Genomic DNA, 14,641 nt, shown 5'->3' on the forward strand with positions numbered 1-14,641 from the left:
AAATATAGTGAATAAACTTAATTCTTCTTGTTAACTTACCTGTGACCTCTACTCTCGCGGCGGGAAAAAGACAGTCCTCCGACTGTACGCGCAAAGTCCGTTGGAGCACTCGCGAACAACAACAACACTACTTCTTCTTCTGTAATTGTGTTGGTGGTTGAAATTCAAGTTGAGTGTATTACCGCCACCTTCAGTTTGGGTGCAGAAGTACTTGTAGGAGGTGCGCTGTTGAAATGCATCCATATGGGAACAACTGTGTACAGAAATGGTTCCGCAAAAAAGTTGCCGGCAAAGCGGTGGGGGGCCGGGGGGGTGACCAAAGATTAATTTATGGTAGTCTTGGCCACCATTGTCCACCCCCTGGCTCCGCCCCTGGATCGAAGGTAGGCTTTTTGTACTACATGCGGCAGAGCATAACGTCACAGCACTGCGAGAGCAATTTGAAAGCATACAGAGACGTGTACTGTCGAATCACTCTCGCGGTACTATGATGTCACGCGCCGATTGGTCTGCGCGGCACCGCAGGAGGTCACACAACATAGCTAAGCACGTAAAACAACATAGCGAAGCCAAGAATGTTACAGTGGTCTCTTCACGTAATCATCGAGTCAAAGGAGTCAAACCCGAAGACTCGAGAGGTGAACTAATCAATTCTCTTTCCGGCTCTGACTGCATTGGTTTAGCTTACGACGCCGTCACGTGATGAACGAAGGAGTCAAACCCGAAGACTCGAGAGGTGAACTAATCAATTCTCTTTCNCGGCTCTGACTGCATTGGTTTAGCTTACGACGCTGTCACGTGATGAACGAAGGAGTCAAACCCGAAGACTCGAGAGGTGAACTAATCAATTCTCTTTCCGGCTCTGACTGCATTGGTTTAGCTTACGACGCTGTCACGTGATGAACGAAGGAGTCAAACCCGAAGACTCGAGAGGTGAACTAATCAATTCTCTTTCCGGCTCTGACTGCATTGGTTTAGCTTACGACGCTGTCACGTGATGAACGAAGGAGTCAAACCCGAGACTTGTCAGATAAGAGGTGTGGTGAGCTAATCATAGACTAAAGACCCAGGTAAACAATGAATTAATCTTTTCTGTTTCTTATAGCATTATAGTTTTGTATTGTTTGTAATGTGATCAACGTTTGCATAAGTAGTAGATGTGTTAGGAAAGTAACATGTAACATTTTAATTATATTTTGCTAAAATGAACGAAATGAACGATATGACTCGAAAAAAGATTCGTTCATTTTGCTGAACGAGACTCAAAGATCCCAGTCAGTAAAATGATCCGAACTTCCCATCACTACATTTGAGGGCCGTGCCCCCCCAGTGGTCATTGATGCCCCTCCTTCCACAGGCCATGGCGTGGGCCAAAAAATATCCCTTTTAGTTATTCTTTTAATATTAAATGTGCAAACTGTAACTTAAATGAAATAAAATGAACGGGGAAAACGCATAATTTGGAGAGGTGGATAAACTATTTCTGACATGTGTTGCGGGAATATGGGCATTGTCCTTTTAAGAAGCATGGGGTTTGTAGTCCTGGCCGTAATGAATGATGGGAAAAGTAGTGCGGGTGCGGGGTATTCACGTATGTGAGAGAAAAGTAGCAGACTGAGAAAAGGAGAGTAAGTATGAAGGCATTATAATGCCATAAAGAAACGAGCGCAATGCTGATGCTGGCAGCGCACGGCAAATAACTTCCGCGAGAGGACAACGGATATACACGCGAGGAAACGGGATCCCGCGAGCTCGTTTGAAACCTTCGCGCGCGCATGGCATCCATAGTGCGCGCAATACAAGCCCTCGCGCGCGCATGACATCTTCTGTGCGCGCAATTACAAGCCCTCGCGTATGGCAAGCCGATGGTGTCAGAATTACGCCATAGATTAAACGCGTTTATATCCGAACGCCGTTTTTGACGGCGTTTTAAACAGTATTTGCGCGGCAAAATACGGCGTCGCGATTCCAAACGCCGTAAAAAACGCGCGAAAAGTCGTCCATAACGCCGTATTTAACGGCGTTCTAAGGCACTTGAAAGCGCCGCTTTTTGCGCCGCTGTCTGGCCATATGACGCGCTAAAAAACGCCGTTTTGGTTGCACAGAGCGCGCGTCTTTTACGGCGTTTTGTGTGTTGTATAATGAGCCCCTCCCGCTGATTTCCGCAGCCAGTAAATTCGAACTGTTCTCACCCAATCACTGATGAACTGAGCCAGACCAGAGCAATTTACCACTGATCATTTTACAGGATTTTATTTTGTGCGCAGTGTTACCTTTGCTAATATTAAACAAACCATTGCTTGCTTTCCGAAGAGGCGACTTCTTCTCTTTGGAAATGTATAGTTACACAACGAGGTCAGCAATTGTATAAGGCCAACCGATCCCATAGTAATGTCTCCTGCGTATTACATATAGCGCGTATGGCCTACGTGAAAAGCAAAAAAGCAATCGGTTGAAATACTGTATTAGCTAATTTCCACACCAGAAATCACTCCTGGTATAAACGAGGTCAGCCACAGTAAACTGCATTCCCTTTAAGCAGATGCTAGACTGTGAGGGTGGTCTGTGATGTTCTTCTCCACCAGCTGGAACATCTCATTGGTGTAGAAACTGCCTCCGTTTGCTGCCACCATACAGTCGATCTTATCCAGAAGACCAGAAACCTGTGTTTGATTTTGAGACTCTTTATTATTGAACACATGATCTCTGTTTCCACACTGTCTGGTGATGCTCTGTAAACTATCATTAGGTTCAATAAAGTCTTCAATCGTTGTTCCTCTGAGGTCATCTCCTCTGGTGAACAGCACCATGGTGAACATTCTGGATTTGTCACCGAAGGTCTCCTGGATGATCTTCACCGCGTCTGTCTCCTCTTGAGTGAATCGACCCAGTTGAAGCACCAGTAGAAACACATGTGGTCCAGGAGCTGCCATTGAGACACACTTCACAAGCTCTTTTCTGGTCTCAACATTATCAACGGCAGTATCAAACAGTCCTGGAGTGTCAATCACAGAGATCTTTCTTCTTTTATATTCAGATGTTTTAAAATTGATGATTTAAAAGCATCTCTTCTCAAGATTGTGTTTCCTGAAGCGCTCTTTCCCACTCCCGTCTTACCCAACAACACAATCCTCAAATCATGGTCATCCTCACCTTCTGTTGCACCTGATGACAACAAGAGAACGGCAGTTATCACAATTATGTTTTTTAGAAATCAGATAACATTCATATACAAAAACTTTTCCATCTCTACTGTGTCACATGCATTAAAATAAAGTAATTTGTTGGAATTACTCCATTTAAGGTCAATTAATATGGGATGAATTTCATCTCAAAATGATTAACAAATGCATGCACAGTCATCCGTGAACGTGATAAAGTTACACTTGTATTTTACTATTCATAAACAAATGCCGTATGATTTGAATCTGTGAAATTTAGATTGTAATAAACATGAGGCGATTTGTACAAATAGAGACAGATTTGTGAATACAATGTTTTATTTTGTGTTCATGTATAATCATTTTGCGCTCCGTCAGACTGCCATCTAGTGGTAGGCCGTAGTTTATGCACGGTTGTGCGTGGATCTGAAGTTGTTTGTGTGTGGATTGTCCAATTCAAAACCGCGTAAAGAACGTCTCAAAATCCGAATGCACAGAACAGGATGAATGGACGCGCGCTGCAGGATACACAAATGCACAACTTCTCATTGGTATGCGATGCAGAGGTTTGCGGCAGAGGTGGCGATAGACATTTTCATTGTCCGTCATTTTGAACAACTTTATCGCTGTGTTATTATAAAAAAGTGTAAGAATACTTTCAGTTCGTTTTGAAACTATGGCGAAACAGATTAGACGGTGGTGAGACGGCATAGTCTAATGACTTGATTATACACGAGTCTCCACTGATCCTGTTTTCCTGAATGGGCGAGAGTCATTTTGACGGATTACAATGAGGGCAATTTGTAATTCCCCTTCATGTCAAATTGGTAGCATCCAATCATTTCCTTTCATCAGAACGTGATCGTAAGTGACCGGAGGAAAGGGCGCATGTTTCCCCATTCATTACTCAGGATTCAGGACTCGACTTGACTTGCTCAGGGTGAACCCTTGACTTGACTTGACTTGCTCAGGGTGAACCCTTGACTTGACTTGACATGCTCAGGGTGAACCCTTGACTTGACTTGACTTGACTTGCTCAGGGTGAACCCTTGACTTGACTTGACTTGACTTGCTCAGGGTGAACCCTTGACTTGACTTGACTTGACTTGTTCAGGGTGAACCCTTGACTTGACTTGCTCAGGGTGAACCCTTGACTTGACTTGACTTGCTCAGGGTGAACCCTTGACTTGACTTGACTTGACTTGCTCAAGGTGAACCCTTGACTTGACTTGACTTGCTCAGGGTGAACCCTTGACTTGACTTGACTTGCTCAGGGTGAACCCTTGACTTGACTTGCTTGATTTGTCTAAACTGTGACTTGAGATTTGACTCGAGACTTGAAGGTTAAGACTTGAGACTTGCTTGGACTTGACTATATGTGACTTGTCCCCACCTCTGTTTAGCATGATATCAGAGAGATTTCTTGTTAAAGACTTACAAAAGAAAAGAAAAAAGCGAATTAATCTCTGCAATATTTGCTGAAACAAATGGAATACTGAAACGTGGATGTTTGCTAGCCATTTCATATCAGACTCAGCTCAGGTAAGTTGTTTCTGTTGATCCATACCATAATAGTGTTACCTACCTACTTTCTATACCTTTAATATGTTGCCTAAATGTACTTCTTTTAACATTCTAAGCAGATGTATTTCATACAAACGTAAAGATTAATGTATTGTCGACACCATAAACATTTTGAAGAGATGTAAACTTGTAAGATTCTGTTTATTAAACCAACAAACGTGTTTTGTTTGAGTATTAAAGGGGTCATATGACAGGGCTAAAACGAATATTATGGTTTGTTTTAGATGATTTTTTGATTTTACAGGATTTAAGGTTAAAAACGCTATATTTTCCACATACCGTGCATGTTTGTATCTCCTCTTTGCTCCGCCTCTCTGAAACGTGCTGATTTTTTACAAAGCTCATGGCTCTGAAAAGCGAGGCTTGCAGTATTCCACCAATCACTACGCACTGGTTAACTGGCCAATCAGAGCACGCGTTTCACGGAAATGTAACTCCTCTTACTATATTCGGAACATCTTTTTCCCACGCAATTCTCCTGGCAGGTGATAAAATGTCATCGGCACTTCCTTATATCAATTCGAGCCCGAATCTGATACGGAAAATGAAGATGATCAAGCCGATACATCAACTTTGCCAGCGCGACTTGAGCAGGATGTAAAGGATTGGTAAGGTTTTATTAAATTTGTTATTATATTAAAGTTAAAAACTATAGCTAACTGTTTTACCTTTTATATACGACGTTATAAAGACTATAAACAAACAAGCATATACTGTACATCGTACAGAGTTTGTGTGAGATAGAAACAAGCTGGCATTACAGCAGGGAATGGTAACATAATTAATAACGCGAGCGTTTTGGCCCTTCTTGATCAACCAGTGTTACACCACGTCTCGTCGCGACTCAACAAAGACAATAAACCCAAAATAAATACTAAATATAAAAAGACATTATAAACACCACATTTGTTGCCTCTAGTGGGAACATTATTACTGATTATTAGGACTTATGTTGTCTTTTTTCACGTTGCGCGCGTGTCTGCATTTGCAGATCACAAACACGCGACAAACTCAACTCGCGTTAGTCCGTAACAAAGTCTTTTACAATAAAAATATACTTACAGGCTGCGAATCTGAAGCGCCAGCAAAGTTTTAATGGTTGGAACGGCCCCACTTTTTAACCAAAGCTTTCGCGAATAGCCGGTCTTAATCTCTCTCCCAGGTTTGATTAGCAATCTTTGGTGAAATGCGCTGCACAAACTTGAACATTCGGATTGTACTGTTCTGGAACAGTGTTGTAAATAAAATGTAACCATTCGTTTTTAGTTGTCTCATCTTTTGGCAGGGCAAACAAAGAGTCTTTCTTTTCGCAATGAAACACACAGCGTCTCCGCGACATGGCTGCGGCGGCGATGATACAATGAGATTTACAAGTACGCCCACCTCACTTGCGTTTAGATTTGGGCGGTCTTAGTCAAGTCATACCACAAAGTGACGTACATTCGCCAGGGTGTGGTTACACGAGGCGTTTCAGGCAGGTCTGGGTTCATGTCTAATACATGCATGGGCAACTTATAACACACCAAAGACACAGAAAATTGTTTCCATAGTATTGTGTGTGTTATGCTTAGGTAGGCAATGTATGGCAGGATGTGTGGTGCCCAAATAAGGGATGTATATCCTGGCACGTGACTCCTTTGTGTGGGGACCCTATAAAAGGGGAACTCAAATGTTGAACGAGGCCGAACCTCGTGGTGAAGACTTTTCGATGTTATGTTATGTTTGTAAGATTACTTTTTGATGATTTGTTATTAAACCGAAGCCATGTGTTATGGTGATTCGATCTACCTCTTTTAACAAGTCTCTGTGTGAAGTAATTGCAAATATAATTATTGGTTCAACCTGAATGAAAATCCAACGATCTAGCCCAGTGACCGAACTTCTGAGTTCAACCGGACACCACCCCGTAGGACGACTCCTGACAGCGCACGCATCTGTAGGTGAGATGCTCTTTTCAATGCCAATGTGGGGTTTCATAATACCAATGGGTATTTTGAGGGATTAGAGTGTTTAAACTAGAAATTGTGGGAGCTGTTATGTGGTGGAGACGGCCAGGCGGTCTATAAAATTACGACAGAGCAAATCTCTTAACTCCATTGGACACTTCAACTGTCTGAGAAGTCTCGTAACTCCACCTCTTCTTCACTCCGCTGAAGCCTCTCGGCATTACGTCTCCTGATTGAAAGTTATTTTAGACAATAACGAGTGAAAATAGTTAGGTTAGATACATTTGAGTAGGTCTGTTTTGTTAAAAATCGATAGCTGTAATGCTTCGGTGCAGAAGGAAGCCCGTGAGCCACGAAGGTTAGTTTGCGAGCAGATTCGGCTAATTTCCGTCTATTAGACAGCCTAGTCAGCTCATCGTTTTTTGTATTACATCACTTATAGTTCTTAAACCTTTAAAATAGAGTTTAGGAAGATGTATGTAACCACAGTCGTTAGCTTTGGTTAACGATTGAAGCCTTTTCTCTTGTCAAGAGGCTCAACGTGACCGCCGACTTTATTTGCGTGCAGATTAATTTCCGCCTATATTAGACAGCCTGTTTAACATTTTATTTTGGTATTGCATCACTCATAGCTCTAACGTTTAAAATAGAGTTTAGGAAGATGTATGTAACCACAATCATTAGCTTTCATTAGCTCTCAAAGCCTCGTCTCTTGTCAAAAGGCTCAATGCGACTGCAGACTTTGATGAACACTGCTAGCAGCAGCGACGTCTGTGTCCGTACCATTCTTATCGATGACAGCGTAATCTCATATCTCCCTGCTCCCAAGTCATAAACCTTGTATATCCGATTAAACATGGTTTTGGGGAAATGTTGTGTTAATGTTGGTACACAACAGTATATGGTAGCAATATAAGGTATAATACCAACTTTAACGACACAATGTTTAATAACTCAAAACATATGCATTTTTTTTAATTTCCTGAAAAGTAATGGTTTTGGAGATACGAGGATTCCGCCCGACAATGACGATATGCTAATCATCATATTCATGGCGTCATCTAGTCATACTTGCATTTACTTTCTTAACTGTTACATACAGTGCTGCATTTTTATACAACAAAATGCAAAAAGCCGCTCTCATTTACAAATTTTCTGTTTATGAAATGTGCAGCGACCAGCAGAAAATAGAAGCACATTCAACCGACCTAACAAAACGGCGTTTCCAAAACTCTGTCACTGTTACAGACTGCCTGGGCATATGGAAATGGATGTAGTTTGTCTGTATATATTTGCATAGTTTGGTGCCCAGACGGACATTTGTGCTGCACGATTCACTAAAAGTTACATTGAAGTAGACCAATGTAGATAGACCAAAAGAAAGACGAGCTGAGTCAGCAAAGCAAAACCACACGCTCGCGGGGCTGTACCGGCAACATTTTATCTACGCGGTTTACCTGAAGAAGTCGGTAACCACTAATATAGACTCCCGCCGCGCAAGCAGCACGCAAAACTGAAAACGCAAAAGCTCTCTGCCAACTGAAAACAATTCAAAAGAGGCGCGTCTAACAGCAATATACGCTTTTTACGCGATCGGTTCCCTACACTGGTTTGTGCGCATGGCGCGCCTGTGTGTGTGTGTACACGCGTGCCTGATTGCGTGTTTGTTTGGAACTTGGCGGGTCCGGAACGAATTCCCTCCCGGCCTGAAACCGGACCGGAGTCCGGACTTTGGGAAGGGCTGCACTATAGTATCTAAGTATTTTACTGACGCCAGGAGAGCGCAAAGTCCAGCCGCTTTGGAAAAAAAGGAGAACGCAGTGCAGCTCGCGGTTTTAGACGCGAAATGTGAATCGATCCTAACGGTCTATTTGAATTATAAACAGAGAGCGTCTTTGCAATAACTAATCACACATTTAAAAACTACTATACTAATTTCTCGATAGAAATGCAATCAAAAGTTGTTGAAAGTGAAAATTAAACTTACATTTATACAAAACTATGCTCCAACGGGCGTTTCGGCCGCCATTTTATTTTTTCGAGCTTGAGCCTTCTCGACCAATCACGTTCCTTGCATTTTGTTATGGAAATTACAGGTCTCTGTCATTGGTTAGCTGTGAAAAGGGAGCTTGACGTAGGGCGTTTATTTAAAAAAAATTGGAAGTTTTTTCAACCTCAGAAGATGCTCTGAGTAGTGATGGGAAGTTCGGATCATTTTACTGACTCGGATCTTTGAGTCTCGTTCAGCAAAATGAACGAATCTTTTTTCGAGTCGTATCGTTCATTTCGTTAATTTTAGCAAAATATAATTAAAATGTTACATGTTACTTTCCTAACACATCTACTACTTATGCAAACGTTGATCACATTACAAACAACACAAAACTATAATGCTATAACTCAACTCAACTTTATTTATAAAGCGCTTTTACAATTTTCATTGTTACAAAGCAGCTGCACATGAGACACATTGACTACAAGCAAAACAATCAAAGTTGTACCTGCAAAAACAAGAAAAGGTTGAAAACACAGAAGACAGACACACCCACACACAAAACACTCCACACACACAACACGCACACGCACCAACACACACAGACACAGAGACACACACACACGTACGTACAGAGACAAGTACGCACACACACACACGCTCAGTGAGAGCACACATTTAGGATAAAGGAGAGAGAAGCACAGGTCAAATATAACAGATAATAAACTCCTATATGCAATATTAATTAAGTAAAACTTTAAGATTCTAAAGCAGCCCCCCCGGTCAGGCAGATAGTGCAAAAACAGTATGCAAACGGTGGCGAGGAACCCAAAACTCTAATGGAGAAAAAAAACCTCAGGAGAACCCAGGCCCAACCAGGGGATTCCAGTTCCCCTCTGGCAAAAGCTGCTGCCTCTGCACAAGCTCCAGAGAACTTGCACAACAAGGCTAAATAAAATAAATAAACTTATTAATAATTTAAATTATAGTTTAAGATTATCATTAATAATCTAATAGCATTTGAAGTTTTGTGGTGAAGACATGTCAAGAGACCGCGTCCTTCTTTATCCAGCTCTATCATCTCAGCTCTTGTCAGGTCCCCACTTCCCATTCTCTATAAGAAACAGAAAAGATTAATTCATTGTTTACCTGGGTCTTTAGTCTAGGATTAGCTCACCACACCTCTTATCTGACAAGTCCTCGGGTTTGACTCCTTCGTTCATCACGTGACAGCGTCGTAAGCTAAACCAATGCAGTCAGAGCTGGAAAGAGAATTGATTAGTTCACCTCTCGAGTCTTCGGGTTTGAATCGTTCGTTCATCACGTGACAGCGTCGTAAGCTAAACCAATGCAGTCTGAGCCGGAAAGAGAATTGATTAGTTCACCTCTCGAGTCTTCGGGTTTGAATCGTTCGTTCTTCTTGAATTCCAGTACAGGACCCATAGAATGTTGTGCAATGCGCATACGCGACTGACCGAATCACTCCTTAAGACGACTCGTTCTTCCCGAGTCACATTAAAGATTCAAGAACGACCCATCACTAGCTCTGAGCTGCAGAAAAAGACGCCGGCGCTGGCGTTTAAAAAAGCGCTCAGGACTTTTTTTAAAACACAGTTTACTCCATAGGATTATAATGTAAAACAGACGCTAGCAGCTTCAAAAAGAAGTCAAGTCTGGACAGGGCCTAAGATTGTATAATATCAGTATATTTCAATCGAATTAACTTCATCAAAGCATTTTAGTGGATTATTCCTTATCAAATTATTAGATTTAGGGGATGTTTTCAGATAACGGGTTAGGCTAGGCTACTGGGAAAAAGCCCGTGCTCAGGGAGCAGTGAACACTGCCTAGGAACACTATCAAATGCAACGTAGCTTCGCTCATTTTCACTCACTTCTTCTTCCCGATACAGTGGACTCAAATGTCATTTGATCATATAGAGGGTTTTGACGACGCATCATCAATCCGGAAGTCGGCCATGAGGCATTGAACGTAAACACTGCTATTGAACCTAATGGATATCGCAGATATTGCTGGAGAAAAAAATATTCTTCTTTAGAAATAACTGAAAATAAAGTGCTTTAATGCAAGTCGATTACACCCGAAAATCGCTATAGCCATATGCTATAACATCACGTGCAGTATAATGAATTATTTCCTACTCTGAACTTCATTCACGAGTCTGTAGTATTTAACGTTACTGTGTGTAGTTTAACTTAACTATTCTACATGGATGTAGACACACACACACACACACACACATTCATGGGTAAAGAATCACTGTAACACAGTTAAGAGGCACGCCGGTTTATTAAATAACTTAGAGGTGAGTAGTTAAAAGGGACCAGACTGTCAGCATGTCTATGTGTGTGATTAAATGGTGATTTTTTTAATACAAAAAAACTGCCAAAAGTTTTCTATGAGGATAAGGTTTAGGGGTAGGACTTGATTGGCGAACAAAATAAGTGGTTCACTACGTCGGGATGAGAAATATAGTAAATTGGGTCGTCAGTCCTTATATGTATGTGATGTTACTGCATATGGCCATTGTGATTCCTATTAACCACCTATTAACTTTAGTTTGTCAAAATATCGCGCCCTTTCCTGCTTACGAAGTCCTTCTCTATATGATTTAGCAGCTTCCACTCGTTTTTTCCGTGGTTTAGACATCATAAATTAGTAGAACAACGTCTTATGTAGTACATTAACCCTGCAATCCATGCTGTTGTTTAGTTTCGAGTACATCCGATACGGCCGCGCATCCGGGTAACTGACCACACCGTGACGTAGGTGCAGACCCTATTGCTAAGGGAACAGTGATTCGTGAAGGAGTGAACGAGGGAGCGCTTTCAGATACAGCTTGTTGTGCGTTCATACGTGCGTTTACCTCATAAATGCGATCTATTCCCATTTTAGCAATCATGTAATATATATTTTGCTAACATAACTGCGGTTAAGTTATTTTATGTAAGAGTAGCTGTGTTACTGTGCCTACAAATAAAAGCTCATACGTCACTTACATATATGTCGACCTTTCTCCGCCGAGTGCTTCCGAGGGATATCTGCAAATAAACAAAACATATAAATCAACTACAACTCCAGTAACTGAGTACAATATATGTCTCTCTTTCATTTTTAGTTAAGTTAAGGTTGATGTTTCTTAAAAATAATCAGCGAGCGTTATTCCTGCATTTCAGCCCATTTAGTTGGTGCAAACATTAGAACACAATATAACAACTTATATTGTACATACAATTTTGCTCAAGATGAAATAATGAACCGATCTAAAAGTAGCTAACTTAATATGCATCTACAGTTCTAATATATTAACTAGTAGCCTACTTTCAACCTACCCGCACTGGACGCCATTTTGAGGTTGAAATCGAAAGTGAAACTGTCTGTCACGAAACTCGCGTCCTCCCCACAGTTCAGATATTTCATCGATCCCTTATGAATGAAGACGGTAATACGTAACGATAATGCCTCCTCTGTAATAATAAACGCACTCTGTAATTGTCAGTGTTGTGCCCATTTAACATAATCTTTTGGCAGATTTTTTTGCTTGTTTTAAGCACAAATTCACTGAAACTTCATATTTGTTGACTAAAAACAAGTCTTATTTTCTTTGGTCAGTTTGCTCACCAAGAACATGCATCTTGATTCAAGAATGTTTAGACATTTTCACTGGAAAACAAGAAAAAAAGACTAACTAAGAAAGTCATTTTTTGCAGCGCTAACAACTGAAGATTATTTGTTATCACGACACTCTGTTTAGTTGCATAAACTCACCTTTTTAAGTTAACTTAAGAGCATTAAAATTTTGTTCCAATATTTAATTTCAAGTTAAGTCAATTTAAGACATCATTCAGATCAACTAAAAACAACTATCAACAAAGTTGACCTGGTTGCATTAAAATAACGAGTTCACAACTGATACAAGCCTTTATCTTGTCATGGCTGATATGTAGCATATACAAAACATCACAAAATAGAAGCAAATATATACTATATAAATAGAAATCTCTTTATGCCCGATAATAAAATAACATAACACAATTTCAATTGCCCAGTGTTTAAAAACACAAATCATGTCATATGTCCTTCATGCATGGAAAGTCTGTAGCACAATATAAATAACACATTTGATATCTCTTAGAGAACACTAATCCATACGTCACCGTTTGGTTGTACTCTGCAGTGATCAGCTCCAATGTTCACGAACAGCCTCTGATTTACACCCTCGGTTACACACGCAGTTTCTGCCAATCTCATATTAATCTTGAGTGCCTATAGAGTAGTATTGCACATGTTGTATCTTCGAAGAGTCTTTAGTTTGATCAAATTTATAAAAGCGAGATACAGCTGTACGGCGATAATAAACATGGGGAATTTTTTTGCCTGAAATATCCCTTTAAAACATTGTGTTTCCTGCTGGAGCATCAGTGAATATTTAAAACTTTTTCAATAGTTGTGTTTGAGTCCCTCAGTTGTCCTCAGTGTGAAAAGATTGATCTCAAAAGCATAGTCACTGCTGGAAAGGGTTTAAATATGCCAAAGATGCTGGAAAACTGAAGAATGTGCAGGACCTGGAGGATATTTCTGAAGAACATTGCTCAGTTGAACTCTTCAGAACAAACAAGGGACTCGTGAACAAACAATCTGGTATGAAGTCTGTTTTTGGTTTCCTGCTATAAGTGTATTATGAGTTTGGGGGGTTTGTATATGATTTAATTGAGATTTTTTGCTTTTCGAATTGTTCTGCATCTGTTGAGGGGGAACACTTTTATGTAATACGTTGTATTTCAGTTTTTGTCGGGGGGGGGGGGGTATGGGTTATTTGTTTGCATTAAAACATCTTTATTTTTGTGAGAGAAATGTGCCCTTTTTTAATATGCCCCACTGAAATCTGTTAAATGATTTATAGTATATAGCAGTATATAGAAAATAAATTGATACAAAAAATAACAATAACAATGTATTTACATACTATGGAGTTAAAAGATTGTTGACTTACGATAAATGCAGGTTTAAATGAGAGATCAGTGTTGAGGTAGACAGCAGATGGCAATGGAAGCAGAAATGTGCAATTGTGTTTCAGTTTTATGAGTACAATGAGCTGATGAATGACATTACACTGTCAGAGTCCTTAAAGTGTGGGATGTGTCCATATTAAGGAGTCTAATGGCCAGAGGGGGAAAGCTCTTCTTAAGATTTTATTTAAGTTAATATAACTGTTTATTTTTGTTATATTTACTAAGCCGCATTAATTATGTGAATACAGGACCATTCTATACACTGAACGTAAAAAAATAGTCAGCGACATTAAACCCTCCTTAAACACTGTTTGCGCTAAAATGTATTTTCTGTAAAAGAGCTTTGCAACAACGCAATTTAAATGCAACCACACTTCTGTAATAAAAACTAATTCTCATAGTCTTATTGGGGAGAGACAAATGTTTTACAGAAAGGTGTGCAGAGTGTGGGAGATTTAATAAACACACATGAGAAAATAAAGAAACTCACCTTTATTCGCATCAGTGAATATTGCACATCAGATCTGCAGGAGTTTGTGTTTGATTTCAATCACTGTCACATTTATTCCATGAGATCAGACTGCAGTAAACAGATGCTCCTGTAGTTTATTATGCAGCACTTTATACTCCACACACGTCACAGTATGAATATATCTGAACATCACTCTCAAATACACATGTAAAGATCTGTAGAGATCATCATCACATCATTCTTAATATCAGTCAGTCTGCTCTGTTATGAACCCTAGTGAGCTGTCTCACCCTCTGCTGTCTACATAAGCAGCTGAGACACACTGTGAAACTTGTAGAAAGAGAAAGTGAATGATCTGAAATGTTGTATACAGGAAGCGACTCCAAGTGTTACACAAAGATTGCCGTCTTTTCAATTTTATGATATTTGTTCCGCTCAACATATCCAACTAG

General features: G+C 40.4%; 2 protein-coding genes and 1 long non-coding RNA gene across 8 annotated transcripts in view; all 3 read right to left on the minus strand.

Moving 5' to 3' along the window:
- Positions 1-2,534: 2,534 nt before the first annotated feature.
- On the minus strand, positions 2,535-4,567 carry LOC130549628 (GTPase IMAP family member 4-like). The gene is given in 3 exon segments (XM_057326896.1): positions 2,535-3,046; positions 3,049-3,165; positions 4,555-4,567. Coding segments are annotated over 3 exon segments (642 nt in total).
- Positions 4,568-9,090: 4,523 nt separating this feature from the next.
- Positions 9,091-12,071, minus strand: LOC130549627 (uncharacterized). The gene is made up of 4 exons (XR_008962231.1): positions 12,038-12,071; positions 11,705-11,746; positions 9,867-9,946; positions 9,091-9,798 (listed from the first exon to the last, which is right to left on the minus strand). It is a non-coding gene; the product is annotated as an uncharacterized LOC130549627 (long non-coding RNA).
- A 1,873-nt stretch (positions 12,072-13,944) lies between these two features.
- The window catches only part of LOC130549626 (transmembrane protein 184B-like), a 9,553-nt gene continuing 8,856 nt past the window's right edge, over positions 13,945-14,641 (minus strand). For 2 of the 6 annotated variants that reach the window (XM_057326889.1, XM_057326894.1), the window contains one exon: positions 13,946-14,641. This exon is cut by the window's right edge and continues 480 nt beyond it. The gene's annotated coding sequence lies outside the window, so the exon portion shown is untranslated. The other 4 variants (XM_057326890.1, XM_057326891.1, XM_057326892.1 and 1 more) reach the window with 4 other exon arrangements.

The sequence above is a fragment of the Triplophysa rosa genome, unplaced genomic scaffold, assembly GCF_024868665.1.
Source record: "Triplophysa rosa unplaced genomic scaffold, Trosa_1v2 scaffold143_ERROPOS1151363, whole genome shotgun sequence".
Taxonomy (NCBI): domain Eukaryota; kingdom Metazoa; phylum Chordata; class Actinopteri; order Cypriniformes; family Nemacheilidae; genus Triplophysa; species Triplophysa rosa.